This window comes from Colletotrichum siamense, assembly GCF_013390195.1.
Source record: "Colletotrichum siamense strain Cg363 chromosome Unknown KSG_Cg363_contig08, whole genome shotgun sequence".
Classification (NCBI taxonomy): Eukaryota; Fungi; Ascomycota; class Sordariomycetes; order Glomerellales; family Glomerellaceae; genus Colletotrichum; species Colletotrichum siamense.
Window position 1 is genome coordinate 2,120,538 of NW_023501021.1, and position 22,886 is coordinate 2,143,423.

General features: G+C 54.9%; 5 protein-coding genes across 5 annotated transcripts; 3 read left to right on the forward strand and 2 right to left on the reverse strand.

Moving 5' to 3' along the window:
* Positions 1 to 6,032: 6,032 nt before the first annotated feature.
* tcsB-0 (Two-component system protein B) lies at positions 6,033 to 6,920 on the forward strand (the record flags this gene model as incomplete). The annotated part of the gene is made up of 1 exon (XM_036644002.1): positions 6,033 to 6,920. The coding sequence occupies one exon, from the start codon at positions 6,033 to 6,035 to the stop codon at positions 6,918 to 6,920; it is 888 nt and encodes a 295-aa protein (XP_036490955.1).
* Positions 6,921 to 9,180: 2,260 nt separating this feature from the next.
* CGCS363_v012154 (uncharacterized protein) lies at positions 9,181 to 9,696 on the forward strand (the record flags this gene model as incomplete). The annotated part of the gene is made up of 2 exons (XM_036644003.1): positions 9,181 to 9,285; positions 9,466 to 9,696. The coding sequence occupies 2 exons, from the start codon at positions 9,181 to 9,183 to the stop codon at positions 9,694 to 9,696; spliced, it is 336 nt and encodes a 111-aa protein (XP_036490645.1).
* Positions 9,697 to 10,037: 341 nt separating this feature from the next.
* Positions 10,038 to 10,889, reverse strand: CGCS363_v012155 (uncharacterized protein; the record flags this gene model as incomplete). Its single annotated transcript, XM_036644004.1, has 1 exon — positions 10,038 to 10,889. One exon carries the CDS (start codon positions 10,887 to 10,889, stop codon positions 10,038 to 10,040), a length of 852 nt encoding a protein of 283 aa, XP_036490953.1.
* A 1,385-nt stretch (positions 10,890 to 12,274) lies between these two features.
* On the reverse strand, positions 12,275 to 15,833 carry smc5 (Structural maintenance of chromosomes protein 5; the record flags this gene model as incomplete). Its single annotated transcript, XM_036644005.1, has 5 exons — positions 12,275 to 12,644; positions 12,695 to 13,430; positions 13,484 to 13,556; positions 13,606 to 14,496; positions 14,556 to 15,833. 5 exons carry the CDS (start codon positions 15,831 to 15,833, stop codon positions 12,275 to 12,277), a joined length of 3,348 nt encoding a protein of 1,115 aa, XP_036490951.1.
* Positions 15,834 to 17,320: 1,487 nt separating this feature from the next.
* HSL1 (putative serine/threonine-protein kinase HSL1) lies at positions 17,321 to 21,177 on the forward strand (the record flags this gene model as incomplete). The annotated part of the gene is made up of 5 exons (XM_036644006.1): positions 17,321 to 17,952; positions 18,005 to 18,724; positions 18,777 to 20,545; positions 20,599 to 20,907; positions 20,957 to 21,177. The coding sequence occupies 5 exons, from the start codon at positions 17,321 to 17,323 to the stop codon at positions 21,175 to 21,177; spliced, it is 3,651 nt and encodes a 1,216-aa protein (XP_036490643.1).
* Between the last annotated feature and the right edge of the window lie 1,709 nt (positions 21,178 to 22,886).

Sequence of the window (22,886 nt, forward strand, 5' to 3'; positions counted from 1 at the left end):
GCACAATTACGGACAAGATGAAAATATTGGATGAGGCTTGTTAGTGGTGGAGGAGACGGGAACCGAGCTTAGCCTGACCCTGGTTTGCCGTAATGAGTTGAGGAGAAGAGGAAGAGAAAAAAAGACAGGTCGCGGGGACCGGGGAGTGGTGGGAAAAGGTTGGACAAGGGGGGATAACGGAGGACTTATTGCGACTCCACGTGTGAAGTCGGGATGACGTGGGGCAATAACGTCACTGGCAAATGAACGGCGCCGGTGCTACCTAGCCGATGTCCTACTAGGTAGAGAACGCTACAGCTTTGTGAAGAGAGATATTGAATAGAAGTAAAGAGAGGGAATGGTCAGAAGAGGCACGGAGCGATCTATTCAACACGGCCGGATTCACGCAAAAAGCTCTTTACGGCGCATGGCGTCTTGGTTGATTCCAATGGTGCGCTGGACCCCTCTCATCGAAGCTTTTAGAGACATCCATGACCCAGGGGGTGGACGCCACGATACCACGCTGGGGGAGCATGATTGGCTGCACGATGCGAATTCCTTGCTCGCGGCGGGTGGGACAAGTGCGCTTTTCCCCGTCCACTTTTTTGCCTGCCCCCGTGCCGGGTTGCGGTGCGCACTACATTGCCTGGGTAGCCTCTAGGTTTGCAGTTTGCGGTTCCATTTTCCTGGCAGAGACGCCGGGACACTGGACACATTGGACCAATTTGGAACATTTCCAGGCCTCGGGTGCCACGCCGAATCCCACACCATCTCACCATTAATCTGCATTGCGGGGATGCGATGTTGGCAGCGAGCAGACTTGCAGTAGGCAGGCAGGCAGGCAGGCAGAAAAAGCAGCAAAAAATAGATGGGGAGACAGAGACAGAGTCTGCCTTGCTCACCGAGTCCCGATCCTGGGATTCCGGGAGCCGTGTCCCCGTACCGTGTGGGTGTGCCTGCCTACTATGTACATGGTATTTGCGTGTTGGTGTGTGTGCCCGGCCTGTGTGATGTGCGCGGTGTGCTGCGTGGCTTTGGTCCGCTCGATCACGATCTCTCACCTCTTTGCCTGCCTATCACGCTGCCGTCACCGCCGTCCCTGCCATTGGCCCTTAGCATTACCTTAGCAGAGGCAGAGGGAGAGAGAGACGCTGCTGCCGTCGACGAGGGCTGAGACGCGCCATCGAAAAGGGGAAAGCGACGGAAGCACTACAGCAATAGGCCGTTCAAAACCACCTACTGCCACCGCAGCCCCTCGCTTATTCAAGTCAAGTCTTGATCGACTAGAGACGTTTCCAGTGCGTTTCCCGAGGCTTTGCGTCCTCTTTTGTAGCTACCTACCTAGGTTGATTGCCTTAGCTAAAGCTCCGTCTGGTCAGTCACGATACCAGAGACATGCCTCCCGTTCAGTCTGTTCCTGTCTGTCACTTCCCGTTGTCGTCACCGGTGATCGCTGCGGTCTGCTTCCCGCCCAGCCCGCCCACCTCAGTCTCTTCCACCCCAGTCCCATGCCCACCCAACAACCCCGGCTTCCACCTGCCCTAGGACCAGACTCCGTAAGCTACGGCCATCTCTCTGCTTTTTTTATCACCTCCATTGTCACCTTGAGCTTCCAATCTCCCCGACCCCCGACATCCAACGGAGGTGACCACCGCACAAGTGCGTATTCGTAGGTACGGTACGGTGCCACCAGAAATAAGGTCTGCCCTGGCCGCTCTTGGACGACAAAGCAAAGGGATCGACACGGGGAGTCAGAGTCACGGTCGCCGTCGTCTCGAAAAAGACCAGAAAAAACAAAGATCACCAACCAAAAGGTCGAAATTTATTTTGGACAAGACCGCCATCTGCGTAACAAGCCACATTGCAACGCCGTTCCTTCAGCCCCCAAACCGACCCCGAGAACGGTCGTCCTCCTCCGTCCTGGCCTGTCCGCTCCTCGACCGTCTCCCACGTCTTACCTCTCCCGCTCCCGCCTGGTTGTCATCTCGTCTTTTCTCCCACATACGAGACGGGACGCTTGCATCCTTGGTTATTTCCATCATTCCACACGCAAGCCTTCCCAGACAGAAGGAAAGAAAAAAGTTCCCTTCACGCATTCTTCTTGTTTACTCCTTACCATCCTTCTCCGGATTCACTCTGTCGCAACCCAAGGCGACGTCGGCCAAGGTCCGATATCCACATCCAGCACTGCAGATTTCCACAACCACAACAACCACAACCTCCAAAAGTCAACAGCGCATCTCACGGCGAACATCCCGCGTGCCCAGTTGATCCGACAAGGTTGGCCGGGGATCCTGCAGTCTGCTCAGTACTTTACTTAGTCCTGACCCGCCCTACATTTACCGGCTTTGAAGTCAACGTCAACCCCCGGCCAGGAAACAACAGGCTGGGTGTGCCGCGGTGCACGCCCGTCTCCACCCGGTAAAGCAGAATCGCAGCTTCCGGACCGACCACATTGGCACCCTCGTCTGCCTCATCCACTTTGCGCCACTTTGCGCACACCACCCCGGCTCGCTTCTGGCGCTTTTTCTCTCGTCCACCTGCCTTGCGCGTCTCCCGCATCTCCTCTCTTGCATCGAGAAACAAAATCCCCCCAGGCCGTGACTCGCCCTGCTCGCACATCGCGCCTGCCAACTCGAACTTTACTTACCTTCACCGGCGGGACCGACACCGACTTGGGAGCCAAGCAAAGAAGCACAAGAAACACACCCAAGAGTGTTATTGGTCTGAGTCCAGGACCTGATCCAAAGACGCCCATTGGTTGAGAATGAGAGAAAACGCAGATACTGACAACAACACTTGCCGATCCCTTGGCTGAGCGGACGACTCACATCCTGCCCGCCGCCATGCATCCTCCCCCGCTCCTCGGTGTGGGCGTCGTTGACCTGCTCGAGTCCGACCCCCGACCGAGCTTCGTTGTTGCCCTTGCTGCTTCGTTCAAGGACCCCTCTCGCGCCGAGGTGGTCTACAACAACCCAGCTCTGACAGGCAAGCCCGCCCTTCTCGAGGTCTTACAGTCCATATCGAGCCTCGACCACACGAGATTTTGGGACTGGATCACCGCACAGGACGTAAACCCACCGCAATCCTTCTTGTATAACAACCACTTCTGGACTCGCAGTGTTGTACAATCCAAATGGGTCGTGGTGAGCTCCAACGACTTCCCGCCCATGACAGAGCCGCCTAGGAAGATACGCCTAGACGGATCGCGAGGACGAGAATCCAGCAGCGGGATCCTGCACCCGCACACCTCTACTGTTCCGTCCATGTCTTCACCAGACTCATCTGAAGAGGATCTCCCGCATCCTCGTATCGTTCGAGCAACTACCGAGCCTCCGTTGGTTTTGCCCGACTTCATGCCGGATCAGGAGCCATTCCTCGACATGGTTGACAGCGTCAACTGGAGCGCAACTCCATTAGGGCCCATGGACCGATGGCCATCCATGCTGCATCAGTCTTACAGCCAGATTTTGTGCAACTCCCAGCCCACGGCCATCTACTGGGGACCCAAGTTTACCACCGTCTACAATGAGGCGTACGGAGAGATGATCGGCTCGCGGCACCCCAATCTGCTTGGTCGCCCTGTGACTGAAGTTTTCCCAGAAATCACGGATCAGTTGAGAGGCATGATGGAGAATCCAGGACAGAGTCGCCGGGCAAGCAGCGAGGAGGAGTTCTGCTTCTTCGTCGAACAACGAGACGGCCCACCTCTGGAAACCTATCTGAAATGGTCCCTCGTTCCTGTCATCCACAACAGTGAATGCCTCGGCTTCATCCATCTGATATCCGATACAACAATGTACCACCTTTTCCGCAGGCGAATCCAGATGCTGGTCGACATGGGCGAGGAACTGGTGACCGCCAAGGACGTCAAGTCGTACTGGAGCAAGCTCATCGAAGAGCTTTCAGAATGCGACCCGGCGTACGACATCCCGCTCGCTATGCTGTATTCGATTGAGCGCGAGGGTTCGTCGGAATCTGGCAGCGAGTCGCGACACAACTTCGACTACATCTGCCGTTTGGAAGGGGCTCTCGGCGTTCCAGCCCACCACCCGATCATGCCTGAGTATTTGCGTCTAAAGGAGACAGACGCGGGTCTGGCCCCGCAGTACCGTGCAGCGTTGCGCAGTCAGGGACCACTGATCATCAGCACCTCCGACGGCAGCTTACCGAAGGAGCTGCTGACGGGCTTGCAGTGGCGTGGTTTTGGTGACCCGTGCGAAGCAGCCATCGTCTTACCTATCCGACCAACGAAGGAGGAAGAAGGCATGGGCCTGCTCGTGCTTGGGCTGAATCCTCGACGACCATACGACGATGCCTACACACTGTATATCCAGCTTCTCGCCCAAAAGCTGACCACATCATTAGCATGCACCGTCTTGTTGGAGGAAGAAAGGCGAAGGGGACGAAATGCGGCTGAGCAGGCCGCCTATGACCAGGCCATGCTGAAAGAAAAGCTTGCTTATCAAACAAAGGAGGCCATTGAGTATACAAGACTGTTCCAAACCGTATCTGACTTCATCCCCAATGGGTTCTCTATTGGAGACCACCAAGGGAACATCACATTCGCCAATGGCCTTTGGTATCGCATCACAGGCTACCCCGACAGCCAGGCTGAGGATGGGGGCGCATTCTCTTATGTCCTTGAAGGAGATCGAGAAAAGATACGCGAGGCGTACAAAGAGCTGAGGACAAAAGATGAGGTTGAGTTTGAGTTCCGCGTACGAGGAACTGAGCACACCAATGGACTCCTCTCGCGCCGCTCACCATTCAAGGCCGATTTGTGCAGCGACCTCGATGACGAAATGGAGCGGTATGTCATGGCCCAAGCAAAGGCGGAACGCTCCATGGATGGTACCATTATTCGAACTTTCACCTGCCTGACGGATGTCACAGCACACAAGAGAACGGCTGACGAAGCAACCAGGAGGACTCAGCAGGCAGAGAACCTGAAAAGAATGGCTGAGCTGGCAACAGTGGGAATGTTTGACATGGATACCGCAGGACGTTTGATTGGTGCAAACAATGCTTTCTTCGAGCTGTGTGGCATCGAGAAGGTTGATCCAATGCAACGCGAAGTAAGGCCGTGGCAAGTGTCTGTGGTCCAGGAGGACCTCCCAATCCTGACCGAGAGCTTAAACCGCCTCATATCCGTGAAGAAGCCGCAGACCGCTGAAATCCGATTGAAAACCACTTGGACAGCTGACGATGCCGGAGGAAACCAGATCACGGCACCGCGATGGGTCAATGCCACCTTCATGCCAGTCAGCAACTCGGATGGCATCGTCCAATCGTTTACTGGCTGCATCAGCGATGTTTCTCTGCAAAAATGGCAGCTTGAGCTGGAAACACAACGTACCGAAGAAGCCATCGACTCGAAGCGGCAGCAGGACAACTTCATCGACATGACATCTCACGAAATGCGCAACCCTCTCAGTGCCATTGTACACTGTTCTGACGCCATTATTGCTTCCCTCGCGAGATGCGAAGAGCTTGTTGAACGCCCACGTACCCCCGTGACAAAATACAAGCCATCAACGGAGGAGAACGGAGACAGGCACTTTGACGTGAAGCAGTTGCTTTCCGACAGCATTGAAAACGCCGAGACGATTGTTGCTTGTGCTCAGCACCAGAAGCGGATTGTGGACGACATTCTGACTATGTCGAAGCTGGACTCGAAGCTGCTGGCCGTCACGCCCTGCACGGTCGACCCCGTACAAATTGGGGAGGAAGCTATTAAGATGTTTGATGTGGAAGCACGTCGCGTGGATATCGACCTCAATATGAAGGTTGATAGGTCTTACCGAGAGCTCGGCTACGACTTTCTCGACCTCGACCCGTCTCGCGTCAAGCAGGTCCTCATAAATCTACTCACCAACGCCCTCAAGTTTACCAAGTCAGGCTCCATTCGGAATGTATCGGTCAGCATCAAAGCCTCCCGAACACGGCCCACGGACGAAGATTCTGCGGTCACTTTCATCCCGCGGTCATGCAAAGAGGAATCGGAATATGAACAGCCCGCGCTTGACGACCGCAGGGACCCGGTGTATCTCATGTTTGAGGTCAAGGATACCGGCCAGGGTCTCTCGGAAGATGAGAAGGCGAACCTCTTCAACAGGTTTGTGCAGGCAAGCTCGCGTACACATGTGAAATACGGCGGTTCTGGCCTTGGCTTGTTCATATCAAGGCGCCTGACGGAGCTGCAAAGGGGCGCGATCGGCGTATCAAGCTTGCCAGGTGTTGGATCGACATTTGCCTTCTTCATCGAGGCATACGTCCCGTCGGAAGCATCGAGGAGAGAGGCCGAGTCTGCGGCCGCGGCTGTAAGAATGACAACAGCGGCCACTGCAACCAGCACTCCACTCTCGGCACCGAGGACCAAATCCAACGCAAACGACCAGAGGACACCTGGCTCACGACCAAAGCCAAACATCCACGATCCTCGCCTCGATGGCATTCTGGTTGTGGAGGACAACCTAATCAATCAGCAGATCACCAGGAGAGGCCTCTGCGACCGAGGCTTCCAGGTTGATGTGGCCAATCACGGCGTCGAAGCTTTGGAAAGGCTCATGCAGTCCACGTCGCTGCAGCATCAGGAGGAACAGGAGTACTTTAGCCGCAGCGTCTCGAGCATCCAAGCCCCCCCTGTGCCTATCAACATGATCCTGATGGACATAGAGATGCCAATCCAGGACGGCTTGACATGCACAAGACGTATTCGAGAGCTGGAAGGCGAAGGGCAGGTGTTCTGCGCCAGTGGCGGCCGAATTCCCATCATCGCCGTCAGCGCCAACGCCAGACCGGAGCAGATGCAACAAGCCAAGAGCGCGGGGTGTGACGACGTGCTCGTCAAGCCCTATCGGATGCCGGAGCTGATTGAGAAGATGCAGGTGGTCGTCCGTCGGATGGGGGGACTGTCTCCAGCGTCGCCCGTACTATAATGGCTGGTCAAGGATGATGTAGAGAAAGGGGGGTAATGGCGGGATTGATCACATGGACCACCAAGAGCTGGCGGTCCATGCAAAGACGGATATGGCGTTTTGGGGGATTTCAAGGGGGGCCGCAGCAGGACTGGGCTCGGGAACTTGGGAGTGCTTCCGGATACTGATACGGTTGCACCTTTTTCATGTCATGCGGTGACCGTTGGTGGGAAGGACGAAAGATACCAGGCTTGGCCGCCAAACAGGGGTGACTTGTAGCAACTGGATGCTACACGCGAGAGCTTGGCCAGGAACCTTGGCATTGACGAGTCGGTTCAATCTGGCCACGTCTATAGGCTTAGGGTAGGTAGCTGGCGTAGATGAGAGATGATGTTCTCCCAGGAATGCATTCAGGGAGGACGTATTTGAGCGTTCCCTATGAGCATATGGGCATCAACGGCCTAGATGATGAGACGGAATAATACCACGGCCTAATAAGAAATGCCCGCACTTACAAGATGCGGATGATACTACACACGGAAGTCTATGCGTCCCCCGTTCCAGGGACGATGTGTAAGTCTCCAGGCTTGGCCGAGGCTGTTCAGGGGTCGTCGGGTGCGCCGCAGTGTCCCTCTGGCGGGTTGCAAGCCTCACTCTGGGAAGGCTTGTTTGCATTTTGTGAGGTGTTGGAAATTTTCCCGTCTCGTCACGGGTGTGCCTGCTTGGCAAAGGATGTTTGTCCAGTCCAGTCCACAAACCAAGACAATCCATTACATACAAGCGCATCAGGTGAGGTTCGTGTAAGTCGGCTGTAAGTCAGTGTAAGTGGATGAGGTGAAGTCCTCTGGCGCAGGAGGGAAGGAAGGAGGTCGACGAGAAAGAGCGTGAGACGAGACGGAGAAATTCGTGATTGGTTGGCGGGAAGGGGGTTCCTTCTTCCTGAGTCTTGGCTTTGAAGGAGGGGAGGGGTGAGGGGGACTGCTGCTGCACCTTGCAGCACAAGTGCGGGTGCGGGTGCAGATTGCAGATTGCAACGAAGAAGCCACCGGCCCCACCACCGCGGACGTTCGCGGGGCTTGGGTGCGGGGGACAGGGCCGATGTAAGCCCCGATGGTGGTTTTTCTTGTTGAGACATGTGGACCTACAAGATGCGTTGAAGCTCCTGAGTGCACCGTGGGATGGATGGGATATTTTGAGCGTACTGATTGACTGTCAATGGTTCCGCTCTACCTACACGGGGAAACCTGGGGACGGGCAGGAAGATACGGGTGATGGGGGCTGTCTGATAGGGAGTGGAGAGCGTAGGTGAGAAGGAAATGCAGCCCTCGGCACTGCTGATGGGACGATCTGAAGTCGACAGGAATGCACCGCCGATAACCAGTCCAATCTTAGCGCCAAGGCATGCTGAGGTAGGGACCTTAGGTAGGTGTATCGCAGTATGTAAGTGTCGGCCTGTGGGTTGAAGCTTCGTGGGGCGGTCCGGGCATCCGCATCTGAAGCTTCAACACACCCATGGGATGAGGGTCTTCTGCTGATACAAACACACAGTACCTATTTCACATGAATAGGAATCTGAAGAGAACTTGGCTTTCAGTTATGTAAACCGCCGGCGAAGATATCCTATCCTGCGAAGCAACAGGCCCAGGTGGAGCAGAGGTACCCCGTCCCCAAACATAAGCAAGGTCCCACGATAGGTACATAGGTAGCTTGGAGAGCTTAGCTTCTGCATGGGCCACCCTCAATGCACACTCACTGCACCTCCTCCACCCGACTCCGTCCCAGCGCGCCGCCGCGCCTTCTTCAACCGACAAACCCGCACGCATCCATCCATCCATCCATCCTCTTTGCTGTGTGAGCCGGCCGCCGCCACGCCCCCCTGCCGCCCGTACCTCACGCAGTAGCAATTGGGGATGATCCGAGAGCCTCTTTCTGCTGCACACTCCCCTCCTCCCCGCTAGAGACCTTTCCCGCCGCCTCTTTCTGTCTCATTAGACTCTTTTTTAAAAGGAAAGCCATGCCCCCCGTCTCCCCGGCCTTCACGTTCCGCCAAACCTGTATCCATCGGCTTCGGAACATCAACGGAACCCCGCTACGAACCTCCGCTTCCGGCTTCGGCTACCACCACTTCTCGACGACAACGACGACCAGGACAGAGACAGGTCCCTTCAAAACACAAAAGACATCTTCTTTCGTACCGCCTGCCTTTCGCCGGACAGTAACGCCCTTGAGGAGTCCGAAGAACTTTTCTACACTCAGACAGCTTGACGGAAGAACGATCAAAATGGCGGACCGGGTTCATCGCGTGACCATGTTCAAGATTGCCGACGAGGGGCAGAAGAAGCAGTTGATTGAGCAGTACAAGAAGCTCGGAGACTCCCAGAAGAAGGTAGCTTGACTTGCATCCTGACGTCCTTCCATTGGCCTTTCTCACACAACCTCTCTCTCTCGGCGCAAGATATTGGGCAACGGCACTATTAGAATTCAAGCAAAATACGAGAAATGGGGACCAAAGCAGACGAAGGAGGCAATTAGAACCTGACTCACGATGCTAACAAATAACACCCAGGACGGCAAGCCGTACATCCTCTCCATGGTCGTCGGCCCCGCCGTCGACGACCCCCGCGCCCAGGGCTTCACCATCGTCGCCAAGACCGAGTTCGCCTCGCTCGAGGACATGAAGTACTACGACGACGAGTGCGCCGCCCACGGCGCCCTCAAGTCTTTCGTCAAGGAGAACCTCACCGTCGGCGGTGTCATGTCGGTTTACTTCAAGCCCGAGGCTGTTGCATCGTTGTAGATGGGGACCAACCAGTGCATCGTGGAGGTGTAGGTCATGGAGACGGATTGCTCTCAATGCGAAAATGCCGGCCTCCGTGAGGGCATAAATAGGAAAGTGGCTCACAACACACCTGTAACCCCTTGTTCATATATGTCAAAAGAACTCCTTGTTGCCGGTTATGGACAGGTATCAAGCTACTAGCATACATAGAAACACGCACCTTCAGATCCGATTCTCCACTCTCCTCTCCAACAGGTGTAATTTTTGTCCACCCCATTTTCATATGTGCGAGCCATCAAAATTCCCAAAGCAAAGTCAATCACAACATTTGTCTCCCAAAGATCAGGTATCATCACGCTTCACGAGGCAGCGGTAGCAGCGGCGGCGGCAGCAGAAGCGGGGGCAGCCGCAGCATCAGTCGCGCCATCGGTGTTGTTGGCGGCCGCCACGTTCCCCCCAGCCTCGACGAACCGCTTCAGCCCGTCCATCCACGCGGCGAAAGCGGACTCGAGCTGCCCAACCATGGTGAGCTTGACGACGTGCGCCAGCGGGCCGAAGAAGGTCTCGTACTGGCGGTACTCGGTGCCGGTGCCGTCCTCGCTCTCGAGGAACTCGTGCACGCGCTCCGCCTTGAACAGGAACGTCGGCGGCGTGTACCCCGTCGTCTTCCACACCACGCGGTACCCCTTGCGGCCCTTGTGCTCCTCGCCGGCCGACGAGGTCGTCACCTTGTGGAAGTCCTCGATCTTGGTGATGATGCACGGCGAGTTGGACGTCACGCGCGCCGGGTCCAGCGTCAGGTGCACCTCGAACGCGACCTGGGCGCCCTGCAGCATGAGGTCGGCCGGGTTGTGCTTGGCGACGGTGGACTCGGCGAGCAGCGGCGGGACGGGCCCGGTGGCGGGCTTGGTGACGGTGACCTTGGGGAACATGGGGTTCCAGGAGGGGTAGGTGGACGGGTCGATGAAGGTGGCGAGGACGGCCAGGGGCGGTTTGGCGATCGGGGTCGCGTAGGCGATTGTGAAGACGGCGCCCTCGTGGCCGATGCTGGGCGTGGGCAGCGTCGGGGAGACGACGGTGGGCGCGAGCAAGGCGGGGATGGACTCTGCGCCGTTCTCGAGGTGCGTGGGCGGCTTTGGCTTGAAGGTCGAGGGGAGCTGCTTGATGTTTTCCGGGATCTGGGCCTGGATCTTTGAGCGGAGGGCTTCCATGGCGACGGTGGTGGTTCAACTGAACGTAATGGTGGTTGATTATGAACTGGTTTTTGATGAGGGGGTATCACTGAGTTGATGTTGGATGAAAGAAATAATCGAGGCAGGAAGTAAGAGCTGTTGGGGTTTGTAGAAGGATGGAAGGAAGTAGCGTAATAGAAACTGATTCAGGGATTTGTAGCAGATGGACGGAATCGGGGTGCGGGCAGGTCAGTTAGAGATGGGATGTCACAGCCTTTTCCGCCATAACAGATTGTCCAATAGCACGGCCGTCTTGTCAAGAATACACTTCTCACGTCAGCTCATTTATTCTACATCAGGCAACATGAGCCGTTCCGGGACTTTGGTTCTCGACTGGCCGATGTTCAAACCAGCCCCACAGCGTCAGATTTGCTATAGGATTCCGAGCAGGCAAATTGGCGACGAATTTCGACTGACAGGAGATATTTCTCGAGTGACCTCGAGGCCGTCTCACTAGAAAGGCGTCCCACACTCTGGAAGTCCGGATCACCGACACGATCTGGGTTTTGGCGGAGAATCTGTGACGAAAGCAGGTAGTTGGGCTTTAGACTTTGGGGTCTCGTGAGGAGATGGTGAGGGGATTGGGCGTCATGGGATGGAGAAGCTGAGGTACGGGGTTGGCCCGGGCACTCGAGAGGGCCAAACGGCGAGGCGGACGAGATGAGGAGGCGATGTAAGAAGAAGAGTGCCACGGTCCGGGCTGAATGGCCGGGACCTTTGGAATACACTCCTTGTCCCGGCATTTGTGTCATCGTAGACGTCGGCCGAGAAGACCATGACCGTCCCCACTCGCCGCTCGCCTCAAGACAAGCGAGTTTCTTCCGGCATCGAATCATCCATGTCCACGAAGCGACGTCTTGCGCAATGCCCTCGTGTCTAGCGCCTTCGCTAGCCTGTGGACTCTTGAAACCCCCCGGCAAATGAGTTGTAGAACATAGGTATCGATCTCGACGGGAGAGCCAAGCATGCTTCGCCGATATGCTGCTTGGGTTATCCCTGTTGTCAAAAACGCTCCGAAGCGAATCGCCGCCCAGGTGGATGTGTAGACGTGACAAAGGCGGGAAAACTCCTAGATGTCTTCATGTAAACCCTGAAGGCTTCTCCATTTAGCATTTTTCCTCTACATGCAGCACTGTCGCTCTAAAAGATGGAATGATACACCAGCATGAGTGATGCAAAGATCACCACCAAGCCCCAGCATCATGAACGAGCTTGAACCCTCTGCTCTTCCCGTGCCGTCTAAAACCTACCGGACGCAACCCAGGGTATCGTGACCTCTTGACACTTGCCCTCACCAACGCCCAAAAACTCCGGCCAAATGACTATAATTCGATGCATCTCCACAGAGCCGAGCTCCGCCGAGATTAGGCGCTGGCTGTCACCTGCTTGTGGATCTGCAAGCAGCGGCCAAAGTCCAGCTTTTTACCGTCCTCAGGCATATGCGTTCCGCTTGCGATGCAGAGAACACGCATACGTGGGTCGTAGCGCAATCCTGTGAGAAGCTTGGGTGTGATGAGGAAGTATTGTGATGTGTGCTCGCGACACGCAATCTCGACCATGCGCTCGTGTACCATGCGCTCGTTGCGAGGGTCCATACCCTGGTTGATCTCATCCACAACACGGAACGGAGACTGCGCCATAGACTGGAGGGCCATGAGGTAGAAAATAGTAGACACGGCACGCTCTCCTCCGGATTGACGATGCTGGTTGAGCTGTTGGAGCGTCTCGTTTTCTCTGCTTGCTGTCAGCTGCTCCGTTATATTTCAACGCGGGTTAAAACATACCTGAACTTGACCATGATATCCAAGGCCCACTGATCAAAGTCCTCATCTTTATGAACCCGAACCTCGCCGGCGCAGTTGATTTGCTCAAAGTTGTAGCTGAACGCGTCGTTGATCTTGCTGATAAGTTCGTCAAGCTTTGGCTCCCACTTGTCGCGGATCCGCGATATCCTGCGGTTCAGCTCATCCAGCTTGTTCGTCGAGCTCTCCATTCTCTGGCGCAGCTTCTCAATTTCTCGAGCGCGCTTCTCAAATTCGCGCAGGGCGCCGGGGTTGGTGACATGTATGAGCTCGAGTTTGCCTTCTTCAGCGGCGATCTCGTTGTCGACGTCCTCGACAGTTTTTTCCTTGGCCAGCTCTTCAAGGAGCTCTCTCCTGCTTGGGTCGTCATGGAATAAGTCAGCCACTTTGCTTCTGGCTGCTTCAGCGCGGGCTCTGCATCGCGCAGATTCTTCCGCGATGGCACCGATATGTCGCTTCTCATCTTCAAGTTGCTGCATCAGGTCGGTGTTCCTAGCCTTGAGACCCGTAAGATCAGACTTGGCCTCGATCTCACGAATCTGAGCCTCAAGCACTTCCTCCTGGGCATCCCGAATCGCGGCGATTGCCGCATGATGGCGGAGGACAGCTTTGAGCTTTTCCACTGTAGCGTTGTCTCTGTCGACATCCAGCTTGGAACTGGCTGATCTCGCCTCTTCGACCTCTGCCCTCTTCTGTTCCAGTGACTTCTTTTCAGACTCTGCAAATATGCGTCAGTGGTGGAAACTACTTAGTACCATGTAGGCTTCTTACCAAGCTTGATGGGAATAGCTTGGTAGGCGTTGTGTGCTTTCTGCAGTTCGTTCTTTCGATCTCTGAGTAATTTCTGGCGCCTTGTTAACTTTTGCTCCGCAGATCTCCTTCATCAGACTTACGAGAGCTTCCTGTGTCTCCTTCTTCCTCCCGTTTATCGCGGTAAGCTGTTCCTTGAGTTCCGTGTTCTGCGTCTTCAGCTCCCCGAACTCCGCCTCGACTTCCCTCAGGCGGCGCAGGATGTCATTCTTCTCAGCCTCATCAATAGGTTGATCCGTCCAGAACACGCCTTTGGAGATGCCTCGGGTCATTGTGGAGACCGCCTGGGGGCCAAGATCCCTGCGCCGAGACACTCTGTATAGATGCCGGCCAGCTGACCAACTGTTGATAACAGCATCTTGAACCAGGCGCTCGTACTGAGCATCGCTGATTTCCCCCGCTGCAATGCCAGATACGTCCAACTTCTTTTCATTACAAAGCATCGCAAGAACTGGCTCCGGACCCGACAGCATCTCGATTGCGAAACCATCGAAACCGAAAGATCTGACCTGTTCCCGTGACATCCTAGGTTTGAAATCATCCAGGGGCTTCAAGATGGAGCGCGTGTTGACGGAGAGACTGAGTTGCTTGTAGAAGACATCACTCAGCTTCTTGTGGTCCTCTCTGGTTTGCGCGGTGAAACAAAGGAAGTCGTCCATGTGCAGCAGTGCCTGGACCTGGTCCGAATACCGCTCATCTTTGACGGAGCAGCACAAAGCAGGTGGTCCAAAGACTTCTTTTTCAAACTGATCGCCGTTCTCTTGCAGCCAGGCCCAGCCCTTGGCAACGTCGGGGAACTTCTTCTGCAGAAAGTTGAGAAGCTGCCCCTGCTGGGAATCGAGATTCTCGAGATCTTGTTTGAGCTTGTTTCTGATGTGGCTCTTTGCTTGGCCCTGTTCTTTGATATCTCTCAGTTTTCCGTCGATTTGACGCGTCTCGGCCTCCATTTCGCGAAGCTGATGCTCTTTTTCTCGCTACGTTCAAGTTAGCTTCAGTCTCCAGGATCATGATTCAGGACCAGGATTGAACGTACAATTTGGGTGTTGTGTTCTTGAGGGTTGAACTCCGCGGGCTTGTTCTTCTGCTGGTTTTCCAGTACACCAATCCTGTTGCGAATCTTGCCCAGTTCCTGCCTCTTGGCATCATATCCACGCTTGTTGGTCTCCAGATTGGCGGTAATTGATCTTATTTGCTCATCGGCGTCCTCGACCCGATTGAGCAATGTGTCTGCCTCAGCTTCTGCACGCCGTACCAGACCCTTGCGGGAATGAACGGCTGCGGAGACCTTCTCGAGGTAAACCTGCTTCTGATTCACAGCTTGCAGAGACGGAGCTGCCTCGTCTTCCAACCTTCTCAAATTCCTCTTCGCCTCCTTTTCCTCGGCCTTCTTCGTTTGGTAAAGTGACCTTGCCTCAAGGTAGTCGGCAACATGCCGTGCGTCTTTCAGGTCGGCGATGCGCTGTTGGGCCTCCTGCTGCTCGCGGAGCTTGTCAACATCGTTTTGCATATCATGCTGTCTGTCCTCGAGACTTTTGAGGTGCTCAGCGTAATTTGCCGAGCCGCGCTGGATTTCTTTGTGTTCTTTGTGCAGCTCCTGCAGTTGTTTCTGCCAGTCGAGCATTTCCTCTGGCGCCGCCGCGCGCAGAGTCTCGTGTAGCAAGTCAACGGGGGTGGCAGATGCGAATTCGACAACGCGATCCTGAGGGAGAAACTGGCAGAGGTTGTCGACCTGGATCTTAAGGTCCCTCATAAGATGCTGGATGGTCTTATGTGTGGCTTCTTTGCCATTCAGCCACCACTTCTGGCTGTTCCTCTCGCGATCGATCTGAACTTTGATAACAGGGTTTCGTCTATCCTCCGGTCGACCTTGTAGCTCGATCTCTATGGTGGCCGACGGCTTTCCGTGCTTGACAAACTCCTTGACGTTGCCAGCTCTGCCAAGATGTTTTGGACTGAATCCCAGACCCAAGCAGATGGCGCAGACGAGCGAGCTCTTTCCCGTTCCGTTCGGTCCAATAACCATGTTGAGATTCGGGCCAGGGAAAAACTCTGCCATCTCGTACGTCACGAAGTTCTTGACTGTAACGCGGCGAATAGCGCCAGCCTGAAATCCATCCAAGTCATGCTGGACCTTGACACCGTTGACGCCGTTCGTTCTGGGTCTTCTCTTCACATCTCCATCGTCATCGTCGGAATCGTCAGCACGCCGGCTAAGGCGGGGGCGTTTGGGTGCATCGGAGGCATCAGACGCAGAGTCGCTCTCGTCTTCCGGTTCGCGGCGGCGGCGACGGCTCGCCGGGAAGGACGACATCACGACGGGGTTGATTGTAACTTCGAGGTCACAGCCAGTTTTTCGCGTGGTTCAGATCGGAGTGGTGGCAGACGTGGAAGGCGTGGTCGATTTGGGCATAATTTTGGCGGGTAGCGCGCAATGAGGCAGTTGGTGAAGTTGAGTGCGACGCGAGACCTAATTTAGACGCGTCTCTGTCCACCCCGCGTGCCCCTTGCAAGCCTCAAGGGTGCGCCAAGTTTGATGGAGGGTATCCCGGCGGATTATGTAAGTGAGATCGGAGTCAGTGCGGCGTGCAGATGCTGAGTTGAGATGCAGCTGTGCGTCAACCGAAGTGGGGGCTGCTACGGAGCTCTGGTGGGGCTGATGGTGCACGGATTTTGGTCGGATGTGGCTTGGGAAAGGCAGTTTGGCCCAACTGCAACTGCGACTTCATCCCTCGCGAGTCGACCGTTGTTGATCTGTCATCCGATGTGTTTGACTTTGCCCTGTCCCTCGATCTCTACCAAGAGCGCCCTTGTGATGTCTCTGCCTCGTAGTCTTGCTGACCAAGTGGCTCATCACGTCTTTCTCGGACTTTATTTTAAGGTACCTCAGCCCTTGACAGGCGAAGAAAGAGCTGCCCACCGTCTCAATGAGAAAGGAAGGCTAAGTCGACGATGGCTGCCAGGAATTCACTAATCAACACAGTCTGCCCCTCTTTCTACCTCCTTCTTTCTCCATCTATCGTAGAAAATATATCTTCAATGGCCGCGCTATCCGCGCTCGGGCAGGCAAGATAAGGTCAGAAGCAGCCGCAGTGACGTCGAGGTCGTCCTCCACCTCATGCCTGGGGAATTTTGGACCAAGGTCACGCATCACCCAACTGGCTCGCTCTTTCCACCAGGTGAGAAGTCAGCCCGGATCAGGCTGTTGGCTGCATTCTAGAGCTTGGACCTCATTCCAGACGGTCTTGCCTGTCGAGTCGTGAAACCCAGTGAGACCTCTGCCGTTGGCTGTACTTGTGCTTTCAACGGGGTCGCTAGTGGGAAGGGGGCAACGTTCGTCCATCAACCTCCCTTCGAATCTTCTATTTCCGCCGGCCGATTGCTTCAACTTCCTCGCTTGCCCCAGCACCAAGGCGGTCCACCTGCATTCCAATCTCGCACACAACACTGGACTCGCCTCAGCTTGTCTCTGCGCGTCCCAGTCGTCACTCGTCCCCGAGACTTCGCGCTGCCTCTCCTTTTTCCATCTTCACTACCAGAATCCCAACTCATTCACACCCTCACTGTATCGTCTGGCTTTTTTTTGGCAACCAGTCTATCAAATCCATCCATTCGTTCAGATCTCTGGTCTTCATCCTCTCCTTCCTCTCCCTCACTCGTTTTACTTGACCGAGACTTTTTTTATCTTCCAATCTCTCTACCCTCCCTTGTTCAACACCTTACAGCCAGAAGGGGAAAAAAAAGAAGACCAATTGGGGCCGACAACCGACAATGTTCTGATCGCAAAACAAATTCGCCATCATGTCGGAGACTGGCCGCGGAAGGGCTTCCAATGCCCGGCCGCCCCTCGCAGATGCTACCCAGCGCGTCAACAACACTTCATCCAAAGTCCCCGTCGTCAAATCATCAAAGTCACGCGATAAATCTTCGAGCAGAGCCCATCACAACTTCACATCCGATGAGCTCCCCATAACCCATGCGCGAGCAGCAGCTTCCGCCGCCAGCTCTCGTAACCCTGTGGCAAGAGCGAGAGCGTCGCAAGACACCGACCCAACGAAGCGACACTCGCAAGTATCGCAGGCCTCTACCGCTGCTTCTAGCAAACGAAGCAGCGGCTACTCTTACAAGACACACATCGGACCATGGCTACTCGGCAAGACCCTTGGAAAGGGTTCTTCGGCTCGTGTGAGGCTTTGCAAGCACCGCATTTCTGGCGAATTGGCCGCCGTCAAGATTGTTCCCAAGAAAACCGCCTACCTGATTCAGGCCGGTAGCCTCGCAGAGCTACACGACTATGACGACAGTCTGCCTGAGAGAATCAATGGCGAGATGCGCGTACCCTTGTCCATCGAGCGCGAAGTGGCCATCTTGAAGCTGGTCGACCACCCCAACGTTATGAAGGTGTATGATATCTGGGAGAATCGCTCAGAAATGTTTGTCTTCCATGTTCTTGTCACTCAATGTGTAAGGCTAATGATGTTTTAGTTATCTGGTACTCGAGTATGTCGAACAGGGTGACTTATTCGACTACATCAATACCCATGGTCGCTTCTCGGAGGAAGGCGCCATGTTCGTTTTTCGGCAGATGATGAGCGCACTGCAATACTGTCATTCCTTCAACATTTGTCATCGTGACCTCAAGCCCGAGAACATCCTCTTGACGGCCGACAACAAGGTTAAGATTGCCGACTTTGGCATGGCTGCCCTGCATCAATCCGCGGATCATCGCCTGGTTACTGCCTGTGGAAGTCCTCACTATGCTGCCCCGGAGCTTCTGAAGCACAAGCATTATCGAGGAGACAAGGCCGACATTTGGTCCCTGGGGATCATTCTCTATGCCTTGCTGGCTGCATGTCTTCCATTCGACGACCCGGACATCGGAGCTCTGTTACAGAAAACCAAGAGGGGAACATACGAGATTCCAGAGTTCTTGAGTCCGGAGGCCAAGGATCTCATTCGGCGTATGCTCATCGCCAATCCTGACACAAGAATCTCCATCAAGGACATGTGGCAGCATCCTCTGATCCGTAAATATGACTACCTCGACAACCTCAGCACCAACGGACAATCAACGGACCTCCGGAAGAGCTTCCACTACACCCCGTTGAAGCCCCACGAGGTTGACCCCCACCTGGTCAGACAACTTCGGTCCATGTGGCACATGCTCACAGAACACCAGATCAAGTTGAAGCTTATGGATTCCGCGTATGCCATCCCATCACTCATCTCGTCTGAACATTGAACTGACTTCCCTTAGGAAAAACGACCAAAAGCTTTTCTATTGGCTCCTGTATGATTATCGGAAGAAGCAACTGGAGAACTTTCTTCCAGAACTCACCCAATCTCCGAGCGATTACCATCATCTTCATGAGCCTGTCTGGAAGAAGAGGGTGTCGACGGTCGAGTTCAATCAGCCTCGTGCAGACGGCACTGGCAGAAGTGTTTCTCGTTTCACCGTCATCTCTCATGTCGCAGAGACAGATGACGGAACGGTTCAAAGCTATGATCCCTACAACTCTAGCAAACCGATGCGTGGCCACTCTCAGGCCAGTCATGCTAAGATTGTAGTACACCGCACTCGCCGTGGATCCATGAAACGAGAGAACACCCACACAAGCCAGCTGTCGCGCATTAAAACTGGCTCAACGGTTCGTCATTCTCGCGTCAACTCTCAGCGTACGGTTGCCTCCCGCTTCCAATCTCCTCGCAACTCCATGAATTCCCTGCACAGCAGCAGACAGGGCACGCCTTACGCACGGCCAGCTTCTCGCCACAAGCGCGGTATCGACTTTTCTCACATAAGAAGAAAGTCCAACGAGCACGGCGAAAAGCGGCGTCGGGGAACTCCTCTCACGATTCCCACCGAAGGCGAGGTGAGGGCCAAGTCTCCAACTAGTCCTACGAGTCCCGTCAGTCCCGCCAGTCCCGTAAGCCCCCCGAAGCAGGTTTCGGTCATGGACAGGCCCAGACCGAAGCTGAAAATTGTTAAACCTCGGGATCCTGTTCACGTGGTCAACGAAGAAGTGCGAAACTTCAGTCACAGCATTGCCAAAGACTGCGACGAAATCTTCGGGAACTCAATGATTGCCGACGAACCTAGCGAGTTGGGTACGGACGATGGTTCAGATGGAAAGCGAGACTCCAGACTTTCGTTCACCATTCCGACTCCAACATCCGCGCAAGCGAATACTCCCTTCCATCCGTGGGATACGCGCCCTCTGCCCCCTCTGCCTCCTCCCAAGAAGCAAGCTCCGCCTATACCTGTGACGGCGAAGACCGAAAAGGTTAATGATAAGACGAGAGATGGACATCAGACTGGCCGAGTCGGAAAGTTTGTCGATCAAGTCAACCGCCTGGGCTTTCCCTCTTTGATGGCCAAGCAGGACCGGCGTACTGTTTCTGCACCTCCACCCAGTCAAAACGGCATGACATCTGCCCGTCTTCCAGCAATCAATGAGAATGGACGAGAGTCGGAGTCTTCATACTATCCAGGGGACAATGACAGAAACCGCATTGTCTCTGCCCCGCCTAAGACCCCAAGTGGCCGGGCCAACGCAGATGGGTTGGAGTATCTTGTCGGAAGAGGCGACACGATACGGGTGGTCAACTCTCCTAGTGCGACGAGCCCCGTTCCCAAGCCGCTCAACGTGCGGAAGAAGACGGCCGACCGCCCAGCTCAAGGTGACCCAGTTGACGAGCGATATGTATACATGCACGGAGCTTCCGGCACAGACGAGCCGCCAACGCCATCGACGGGAACTTACAGCAGCGGGCCCGGCAAGCAGAAGAAGTCATTGTGGTTCAAGCGATCCTCGAAGGACAGCACCTCCCAAGAGGGCAGTATCCATACTGTTGCGACCCAAGAGACACAGGCGTATAGCATGACAAGCCAGTCCACCGACCCTGCTCGATCAGAGATCCAGCCTCATGTTGTACCCCCACCGGTGCCGGCAAAGAAGAAAGGTTTCGGTCTTCTGTTTTGGAAGAGCAACAAGGGTAAATCAGAGAACACGATGGCTATTGCAGGTAATGTTTTTGCTCCAGTTGACTTTGTTTTACTGACACAGCTGTTTTTGTAGGCCCGGACTACGACGATTCTCACTCTCCTGAGCCCACCCGAGGTATTGGACACAAGCCGAGCCGAAATTCCGCTAGAAGCTGGAATGGCTCTGAGAGCGGGGTGCGCAACATTGAGGTGCAGCAGAATTGGCTGGCTCGGCTTTTTGGTGTGAAGCCCGCCACGAGCTACGTGTGCCTGGCCATATCGCGCAAGCGAGCTCGCCAAGAAATTGCGATTCTCCTTAAAGACTGGCGACGTTATGGTATGAGAGATATCCAAGTCGACAAGGAGAGAAACATTGTGTTCGCCCGCGTAGGGGCTAAGAATTGTAAGTCCAACAGTCGACCCGAGACGCTATCATGGCTGACAAGGAGTAGACTTAAGCATCAAGGAGGTTGCATTTGCCGCGGAGATTATGACAGTGATTGAGCATGGAAAGAAAGGACACCTATGCATTGTACGATTTACGCAAGAGCTTGGAGCGGCCAGCAGTTTCCACCGAGTGGTGGACACGGTCCGAACGGTTTTCGGATCGCGATCGCTGCTTGTTGCCGACAAACGCAAGGAGAAGATGATGATCAAGACGCTCAATTCCTGAGAGTGGACGACATTGCATTTTGGCGTCAGAGAAACGGAGGCGACATTCTTTCATGGCCGGTTTGGGCGGGTTGCTTGATTATCGGGCAGCGATGATGCCCGGAGTTTCTACTTTTCTTTCATTTTCACGTTGGGACATAGGTCCAGATCCAGGAATGGCCAGGACTTCATATGGGCGGCAAGGGCTTGATTCACCAGAGCATGAGGATTGCGGCTCGACAGAGATTTCAGGTTGGTTTGGCAGGAGGAAGGTAATGGTGTTGGATGACTTGCCCAGTGGTATACAGCTGTGGCTTGTATACACAGAAGTTTGGAGGATTGGGTGATTGGAGACCGCCTTGCCAAGGGCGGTAATGGTTACTCAGCTTCCTTGTACGGTTGGCAGACCACAGTCCATAGATTCGAGCTGCACATCAAAAGTTGATTGTTACGATAGAAGCCTTGGACTCAAAGTACAGTGATATGTTCAGGAGTCGAGCCAGTAGGATGAAGCTACAACGCACACTTACGATCGATACCGGAAAGGCCCGGAAACAGTCGGCTTTGGTGGAGAAGCTGATTGGGCCTAGGAGAAGCTGGGGTATCGAGAGCAAACCTCGGCATCTCGGTGAATCGGATCGACATAGCTCTGTGGCAGAGCTCGGATGTTCTTGACTCTGCGTCACGAGCATACAGATGGTGGGGAAGTTGGAATGGACTCGTGGTTCAGTGGTGTTGTGGAATATGGTAATTATCATAGCATCGCGGTTGATGCTGAATTGACGGCCAAGGTAGGAATTCCACAGCTGCACCCCAGCAGAAGAGCTTCAATTGCGGGCCGTGGCCGTGGCTCCAATTTGGGCGCCGGCGGCGACATGTGCCTGTCCTTATCGCGGCGGATCCGACTTCGGCCCTGACCTGGAGCAAAAAAGTCTCCAGGACCCTGGAATTTATATGAAGACGCAAGCCTCAACAGGAAAATATTTTTCAGAGTTCCTCGATAGGATCGAGTAACAGAATTGAAGCAGCCAAAGATGCTCGAGTCAGGACATCAGTGCACACTCACGATGCATGCTCCCGAATCAAAGACAGAATTGTTAATGAAGGGTTTCTTTCACAGAAGGTCTTATCGGTGTTTGACCCCACCCCTCCGTCTGCCCGTCCAGTGGAGGTGTCAGAAGAAGGATGAGGTCACTGTTGCTCGGCCAGTGGTCAATCCCTGCCCAGTTCTGGATGTGGTTTTGCCATTTCGCTGCAGCGGAATGCACCGACGCTTTGGAGAAGAAGGCAGAGCACCTCCGCAGGAGGAAGGATGGGATAAGGTACATTCCAGCGGGCGAGGCGGGCAAGCACATGCAAAGTCACAGACTGGCGTCTTGTCTGCAGTTCGGCTCTGCGGTTTCACACCTTTCCCTTTTCCCCACACTTTCACAGGCGTCACTCAAGGCGCGTCTTTGATGAACCCTCCGTGCTTCATGGATGGCTGTCCAACACCACAAGGCGCATGGACGTCTCCTCCTCTTCTCCCCGCGGTCCGGCTCTGAAGCTCTCCATCCACCCGAACCAGCCCGATCACTGCCGACCAAGGTTGGATGCTGGCTGCTCGTCCCTAGGCACTCTACCGTCGAGCAGGGCGGACGCTATTGGACGGGTACCTTGAATGGAAGGTCATGATACATCCCCCGCCGGCGTCCATGGGGTCCTTTTACGTGTACCTCAAGTGGAGCCGGT